This window comes from Eptesicus fuscus, chromosome 13, assembly GCF_027574615.1.
Source record: "Eptesicus fuscus isolate TK198812 chromosome 13, DD_ASM_mEF_20220401, whole genome shotgun sequence".
NCBI classification, from domain to species: Eukaryota; Metazoa; Chordata; class Mammalia; order Chiroptera; family Vespertilionidae; genus Eptesicus; species Eptesicus fuscus.
Window position 1 is genome coordinate 66,040,296 of NC_072485.1, and position 9,054 is coordinate 66,049,349.

General features: G+C 37.0%; 1 protein-coding gene across 1 annotated transcript; it reads left to right on the forward strand.

Annotated features, from left to right (window-relative positions):
• Positions 1–3,224: 3,224 nt before the first annotated feature.
• Positions 3,225–4,154, forward strand: LOC129151322 (olfactory receptor 5G3-like). Its single transcript, XM_054725697.1, has one exon. It carries the CDS (start codon positions 3,225–3,227, stop codon positions 4,152–4,154), a length of 930 nt encoding a protein of 309 aa, XP_054581672.1.
• Positions 4,155–9,054: the final 4,900 nt, after the last annotated feature.

The window sequence follows — 9,054 nt, forward strand, 5'->3', positions numbered from 1 at the left end:
TCTTGACATTTTGAAGCACATTAAAAAGTAATTATCTGGCCATGACTGAGTAGCTCAGTTGCTTAGAATATTGTCCTGACATGCCAAGGTTGTGAGCTCAATCCCAGGTCAAGGCACATACAAGAATCAACCAATGAATGCATCAGTTAGTGGATCTACAAAATGATACTTCTCTCTCTCCAAAATCAACAAACAAAAAAGGTAATTTTCTGTTTTTAAACTTTGTATTCTTCTCTATAATAAGTATTCTGATTTTTAGTAATACCTGAAAACTATTATTGACTAAATTTCCAGTATGAATTCTACGATACTTTAAAATTTATTTTCAGTTACATTGCAAAATTTTTTTTACATCTTTAAAGTCACTTTCAAGCATAAATTCTTTGGCTTTAGTGAAATGTATATTTTGAACAAAAGTCTTTCCTTCTATATTACGAATATAGTATTTCTTCCCAGTATGCATTCCCTGGCATTGAGTGGGGCTGCAGGTCCATATATATGGTTTCTAACACTCTTCAGTTTCAAGGTTTTTCCTACTCTGAATTCTCATGTGTTGTTTAAGCTGTGAACGCTGAATAAAGGCTTTGCCACATTAGTTACGTTTGCATTGTTTCTCTCTGAATTCTCTGATATTCTGAATTCTCTGATATTGAGCAAGTTTCATGTACTGGGTAAGGCTTTACCACATTCGTTATTTTTGTTAAGCTTTGATCCATTATGAATTATCAGATGTTGAGTCAGATATGAATGCAGAATAAAGACTTTGCCACATATGATACATCTGTAAAGATTCTCTTCAATATAAACTCTCTGATGCTGAATGAAGCTTATACAATAGTTAAAAGTTTTGGCACATTCTTTATATGTTTACTGTTTTTCTCCAGCATAAATTCTCAGATATTGAGTAAGCTTTGAGCATAGGTTAAAGGCTTTGCCACATACCCTAATTTTGAAAAACTTCACTCCAGTATGATTTCTCAGATGTTTGGTAAGCCTTGAACACCAATTATAGGCTTTACTACATTCCTCACATCTGTAAGGCTAGTCATCAGTATGAATTTTCAGATGTTGAGCAAGATATCAATGCTGCTTAAAGGCTTTGTCACATTGTCTACATTTGCAAGACTTCTGTCCACCATGAGTTCCCTGATGGTGAGTAAGCTTTGAGTGCTCCTTTAAGGCTTTGCCACATTATACTTGTAAGGTTTCTCTCAAGTATCAATAGTCTGTAGAGTAAGACATGAATGTTATTTAAAGGCCTGGACACAGTCTTTACATTTGTAAGTTTTTTCTCCAGTATGCATTATCTGATGTAGTAGTAAAACCTGAAGGCCAATTAAATGTTTTTCCACATTTTTTACATTTCTAAGGGTTTTTTTAGTAAGATTTTCTTACTTCTATTTAGATTGAATATTAGATTGCAAATTCTCCCACACAGATTACACTTGTAAGCTTCCTTCCCAATATGAATATTATTTTGTTCAGTATGACTTGATGATTGATGAAAATATTTTTATCACATTTACTTCATTTGTTTGTCTACTCCAAAATATGAATAATTTGATGTATCTTGTACTTTGACTTTTTGGTCTAAGAATTTTCCACATTATAATAGTTCTCTGGGAGCTGAGTTCTCCGGTGTTTATTAGGATTTAGCTGTTGGTTCAAGTTTTCCCAATGTTCATTGCATTGATAACTTCTGTCTCAATTATATGCACTCAGTATTATTTTATGGAATGAATTTTCTCTTCCTGGCTTTTGCAACATGACCTGGTTGTCCTCAGAGGACATAGGTGGGTGGATGGATATGTTCTTTTTTTTCTATTCATATCCAAGGGCTCTTTCATTAGCTCCAAAAAGGTGACCACAACTGGCGTAAAGACAGCAAGACCCAGGAGACCAGGTTCCTGTAGTTCCTCAAAATCACACCCATGTACAATTTTCACTGAGCTGGGTCCAGGCATTCCTACTCCTCCTAAAAGAAACCCATAGCCACATCCATGATGGTGAACAGTCCCTGAGAAGCAGCCATGTCATCCTGTTCCTGGCCCTGCTCCTGTTTCTGGTTGTTTTTTCAGTTGATGAGTTATTGAGGAGTTATTTCTGCATCATGAGAATGTGTCTTCAAAGGCATCAACACAACTCATTCATCTGCTTCCATCACACTCATAGGCAGAAGGACTTGGAAATGCTGAAAGGGCCACCCTCTCCTGTCCTTTGTTACAGGAGAGTTGGGAACAATGAGCTTCCACACGGAGACCAAGCTGTGAGTTTTTTCTCTCCTGTCTTCATGCGCTCTCTCCTCTCATAGATGATCATAAACTCTACAGGGATTTCAACGCCCACAGTGACCCTCAGGCTCCATGTTCTAGGAATGTGGACTGATACACTCAGGTTTAAACCAGAAAGAATGACACCAGGAAGGCCAGCATGATCATTGAGATTCCATAGCCTCTTCTGGGTCTGCAAGAAACTTTATATTTTTACTTCAGATTTTTCTTCTCTATTAAGGTCTGTATCCCTCTGTGTATGTTGCATATAATGACAAATAGCAGATCAAGAATTTTATTAGCATGTTGTTAGGATGGAGAAGTAACTGATAATAGGATTGAAAGAGAAGGATTTTTCTATTTCAGTTTTGTGAGTTACCAGATCAAGCTGAATGCATGAAGGATTTATGGGTTTTATTTATTTTCACAGTTTTTTTTGAAATGTGGATTCTGAGCTAATCAACATTCTTTCACTCAACTGAAAGGAAAAGGAAATTTTAATCCATGCTTAAAATAATGACATAAAAGAGTTAGAAGGCAACAGTCCATCCATATACGTTGAATAGGTAAAATCCATACACATTAATATAAATTGCCCAGACTGCACAGATAACTAGCACAATAGCCATACCTAGAACCCAGAAGTTAGACTAGTTCTATGAATGCTTGTTGTACTTCTCATAAGTTTTGAAAACATTATTTTAAGCATATTATGATTTGATAAATGTGAGTAGCAAATGCAAAGGTGGTATATATACATTTCCATAACATTTAGCATGTTTGAACTGTTTGATATCAGAAGAAAAGTACAATTCAACTGTAAAATTAAATATTTACACTATCTAAAGAACATAGATATTGACAGCTAATGGATTCAAAGGCTATATGGCTTTTTAAATTATTGATCTATAAAAAAGATTTTGTTTTGCTCTCATTGCAGATTGCCACCCAACAATGGATAAGAATCAAACAGCAGTGACTGAATTTTATTTTGTGGGCTTGACAGACCATTTCCCAGACAAGATGATACTCTTCTTGATATTTCTCTTTGTGTATCTTGTCACACTGGGGGGGAACTTGGGGATGGTTGCCCTTATCTGGACAGATTCCCGACTCCACACACCCATGTACTTTTTCCTCAGCCACTTGTCCCTTGTGGATATTGGCTCATCTTCTTCCATTGCTCCAAAGTTGTTGTGGGACATCTTTCTGAAGAGAAAAGTCATCTCCTTCATGGGTTGTGCTGTACAGATGTGGTTTATTGGTCAATTTGCAGTTACTGAGTGTTTCCTTCTGGCCGCCATGGCATATGATCGGTACATAGCCATCTGTAACCCTTTGTTGTACCCGGTCATCATGTCCCAGCGGGTCTGTGTGCAGTTGGTGGCAGCTCCTTATGCCATGGGCATTTTAAATGCCATTATTCAAGAGACCTTCACTTTTTGCTTACCTTTCTGTGGTCCAAATGTGGTCAACCACTTTTTCTGTGACATTCTCCCTGTTCTCTCTCTGGCTTGTGCTGACACCCAGAATAATAGGTTGGTTCTTTTCATCATGGCTGGAGCTATTGTGTTGTTCAGTGGCATGATCATCACCATCTCATATGTGTGCATCCTGGTGGCCATCCTGAAGATCCAGACTGCTGATGGGAGGCAGAAAGCTTTCTCCACTTGTACTTCTCACCTGACAGCCATCTGCATCCTGTATGGAGCTCTTTTCTTTATCTATGTTCTTCCTGAGTCAGGTTCCTCCCTAGATATCAATAAAGTGATTTCTCTATTTTATACTGTGGTCATCCCCATGCTAAACCCCCTCATCTACAGTCTGAGGAACAAGGAGGTAAAAAGTGCATTCAGGAGCAAGTTTGAAAGAAAAATGCAGTAATAGGATTTAGTAATGGGTGGTAATTAGAGAGTTAGAAAATTCCTCAGTAATTATTGTTTCAAATATTTCTTTGCTTCCTTTCTTTCCCCTTTCTTCTTATAGTTCCATTTTGCACCTGTTATACCATTGGCAGCTGTCCCACAGTCCTTATGTGGTAGGTAGTCAGATAGGCATGAGAAGAGCAGGACAATAGGCCAAATATGGAATGTCACCAGGGCAGAAAGTCCTGAACACCTAGCAATGTGTACCCAGCAATGTGAAGAAATGGGAGAGCAGGTACTAGAGATAAGTATTGTTAATAAGGACTTCACCCCTAAGGTACCATTTCATCCCAGGTCACTAGGGTTTGATCCTCCATCTGACCTTTATCTGGTGGCATGCAGCTAGCTAGTAGTAGAACCTGTACTCTGTCCTCCATTAGAGAAGAACAAGAGGTCTGGATAAAAGCCCTATCTGACTTTCATTAAATATATATGTAATTATATTATACAGTTTATATATATATATATATAAATATATATACACTTATATATATATATTCAACTTCACAATTGCTCAAGTAAATGAAATCAAAATGACAAGACAATTATTTTTTTTAATCTATTAGATTGGCAAAGATAAAAATTATTATGTGAGCTGAAACCGATTTGGCTCAGTGGATAGAGCATCGGCCTGTTGACTGAAAGGTCCCAGGTTCGATTCTGGTCAACGGCATGTACCTTGGTTGCAGGCACATACCCAGTAGGGGGTGTGCAGGAGGCAGCTGATCGATGTTTATCTCTCATCGATGTTTCTAACTCTCTCTCTCTCTCCCTTCCTCTCTGTAAAAAATCAATAAAATATATTTTTAAAAAATTATTATGTGAAAAGTTAGTGAGGTTACCATTTGTATATGAACAGCAATTTTATCCATAGCTAAAGTAGCTAAGTATGAATAACTACATTTCCATAATGTAATTTATGATTTGATGATTTTTATTAAAGTGCACATTATCTTTGACTTAGCTCTCTTGCATTTGGAAATATCTGCTGTAGAAATATGAATACCAGAAACAATTATTGCAGCATCTTTTGTAGAGGATCTGTATTATTAGTAGGAATATACATTATTTCTTTGAAATGTTGTGCAGCTGATTACAAAAAGAATAAGATGTTCGTGCTTTGGTTTGGAGGACACTATCTGACATAATCACTGATAGATGGAAAGGAATCAAGTCAAAGTTTAATAAGTAGAACTGATCCTAATTTGTAAAAATATAAAGGTGGGATTAAAACTTACCTAATATATAAAATAGGTTAGTATGTGCATATGCACATGATTTTTGATAGAAGTATGGAAAGCTATAGGCCAAGGTGCTTTTTGTCTCTAGCTTCTTTTTTCCCCCCTTATTTATCTTCGATTTTCTATATTTTGAAAATTATATGCCTAGGTATAGTTTTTGCTGGCATGTACTGCTTGGTGTTCTCTCAGCTTCCTGAATCTGTGGCTTGGTGTCCAAGATTCATTTGGGGGAAATTCTCAATAATTAATAGTTCATATATTTCTTCTATTCATTTCTTTCCTCTTTCTTTTTATATTTCCATTGTGTACAGCTTTGCAGCTGTTCCATAGTCCTTACGTGGTAGGCAGGCAGATAGGCATGAGCAGAGCAGGACAATAGGCCAGATATGGAACGACACCAGGGCAGAAAGTCCCAGACACCTAGCAACGGATACCCAGCAATAGGCAGAAATGAAGAGTAGGCATTAGAAATAAGTATTGTTAATCAGGGCCTCACCCCTAAGGCACCCCTTCCTCCCTGGATTGTCTCTGGTTATGACTAGCCAGCTAGTAATGCTCCCCCAACTGCCCACTCCATCTGACTTCCATACAAAGACAGGAGAAGACAATCATGCCCTGATATGTCAGCTCCAAGAAGAGAGCACTTAACTCCCTTCAAGGGGTTGAAAGGAGTTCTGACCCATATCCTGTGGCAGCATTTTGAGCCACCCACTCAAAACTTTCTTTCAAGTGTAATTTAACTTTGCTTGTGCAATAAACTTTCTCTTATAAGTTTTAATCTTGGATCTGAATGATTTCTTAGCTAGAACTCAAGTACTGAGGTCTACTTTCACACTTAGATATCCTGATCTGTCTCCCCCCTTCCCCCACTTTGTTTCCTATGCTTTTCAGTTTTTAAAAATATACCTTTATTATTGAAAGTATTACAGGTGTCCCTTTCTTTTTTCTCCATTGACCCCTTGCTTTGCAGTTTTTGAAGTTTCTATTGATATATCCTCAAGCACACTGATTGTTTTCCTCAGTCATAACCAGTCTACTAATAAGCCCATCAAAGGCATCTTCCATTTTTGTTCGTGTTTTTGATCTTAAGGATTTTAATTATAGTTGATTAAAATTCCTGACCTGCCGAGACCGGTTTGGCTCAGTGGATAGAGCGTCGGCCTGCGGACTCAAGGGTCCCAGGTTCGATTCCGGTCAAGGGCATGTACCTTGGTTGCGGGCACATCCCCAGTAGGGGGTGTGCAAGAGGCAGCTGATCGATGTTTCTCTCTCATCGATGTTTCTAGCTCTCTATCCCTCTCTCTTCCTCTCTGTAAAAAAATCAATAAAATATATTTAAAAAAATAAATAAATAAAATAAAATTCCTGACCTGATAATTCTACATCCCTGCCACATCTGGTTCTGACACTTGCTCAGTCTCTTTAAATTTCATCTTTTGCCCTTTTGTATGCTTTGTAATTTCTTCTTGATATCAGGCGTCCTCAAACTACAGCCCACGGGCCACATGCGGGTGTTTTTGCCGTTTTGTTTTTTTACTTCAAAATAAGATATGTGCAGTGTGCATAGGAATTTGTTCATAGTTTTTTGTTTTAAACTATAGTCCGGCCCTCCAACGGTCTGAGGGACAGTGACCTGGCCCCCTGTTTAAAAAGTTTGACGCCCCCTGGCCTACATGTTGCACTGCATGAAAGGAACTGCTGTAAATCAGCCTTGAGTGCTATGGTGACCAGGCAAAAGGGGAGGGGAGTGTTTTGTAGACCATGATTAGGTCTCAGTCTTGCAGTGAAGCGCTGCCTCTGCTTTGTGAACTTCACAAATGTTTCTCAGTTGTTGTTTCTTTTTCTCCCCCATAAATGGGGACAGGATGGCTAGAGTGGGTTGAAGTTAGGTATTTCCCTTCTACCATGTGGATGGCTGGAAGGGGCTGAAGTTTCCTCTCCTGCAGGTGAATTAAGCTCTGATAATGCATCCCAGAATAGGCTCTGGTTAACTACTTTCTCCTGAGGGTGAGCATAGTTATATAGAGAGTGCTGTAGTGTATTTAAAAATGTTTCTTTTTGTCCTCCTCCTGCTGGAAGCATAAGGAGATTTTTTCCAGATTATCATCACTAACCCCCCAAAAAGTCAGCTTCCTTTTCTGGGGTCTACCTTTTCTCTTATCCATAATATTTATCACCTTCTAACTTATAATATCCTTAAAATGATTATTAAATGTATTGTTTATCTTCCCTTACTATAATGTAAGCACCACATGGGCATGTTCTTTTATTAAATTGACAATCTCAAGCACTATTTATATATAGTGCATGCTTAATAAATATTTATCCAATGGTGAGATGGTGTGGCAGTGTGGCTTTTAAGTGTAAGAAAGAAGTTTTAACACACATGATGAATGGATAGTCTCGCCATTTATTGGGCTGTTATACATTCTTACACTATTCTTTTGGTGACTTGGATTACAACATGAATTCTTGATGTATCAGAGTCTAGTTTTTGTATCTCTTTCCAGATAATGAGGGGCTATTTGAACACTCTAATTCTATTTACTACACTCTTCATGCATATGGCATTATTATAATTTACTTCAGTTTTCTATACAAGACATTACCATATTTTTATTAGTAAATATATGTTTAAAATTACATACATATTTTTCTTCTAATTGAAATATGTCTTCTGTATCCCTGAGATTCCATGTGTTTTTCCTCCTGATTAAAGAACACTCATTAATATTATCCTTACTTTAGGCCTATGTAAGGAAAATTCTTTTAGATGAATATGCATTTGTTTCACCTTTGTGGATATAGTTTTACCTGGTGTAGAATTCTCAGTTGGCAGTTACTTATTTTTTAGCACTTTAAAATTATTCTGTTTTTCTCAACTTAAAAATAAAATATTTCTGTTAGGAACCCAGATGGTTTTATAATTGTTCCTTAAAAAATAAACTTTTTGTTTTTACACAATGCATTTTAGATTTTTTTTTTATTGGTTATTGGCAGTTTAAATAGGATGTACCTCGGTGTGCTTTTCATTGTAGTGCATTTATTATTCTGGGGCTTTATTGTGCTTTCTAAATCTGCAATATTATGTCTTTTTCTTTATTGGAAAATCCTCAGCCTATTGCCATTGTTCTTCTCTGTTGGCACTCTAACGACTGATTTTAGGTCTTTTCATTGTATTAGATATTTCTCTTTGGTATTTCACATAATTTCTTCTCTTCATTCTCTAGTGTTGTTTTTTTTTTAAACCTATCATTACCTTCTGTGAATATAGTCCCTGTTCTAGTTGGAAGAAGTCAATAGTTTGAATTTGTACATGTTCTATTTTAAACTTCCCATTGGAAGTCCGGGGAAGTGCTGGTTAGGCACTTGAATATTTGATTCTGGGATTTTAAAAAGAGGGAGGCAATGGGGATAGAATTTGGGAGTATTACTGAAAGGATGACATTTAAAACTACTGGACTAGAGGAACTTTTCTAGAAAATAAAGAAAGATAAAGAAAATAAGATGCCCAGAAACTGATCCCTGGCATCTTCCAACACTTAGAAATTGGGAATATGAAGAAAATCCAGGAAATTAAACTAAGAAAGATGAGGATCAGGAGAGTGTTGGTTTAAT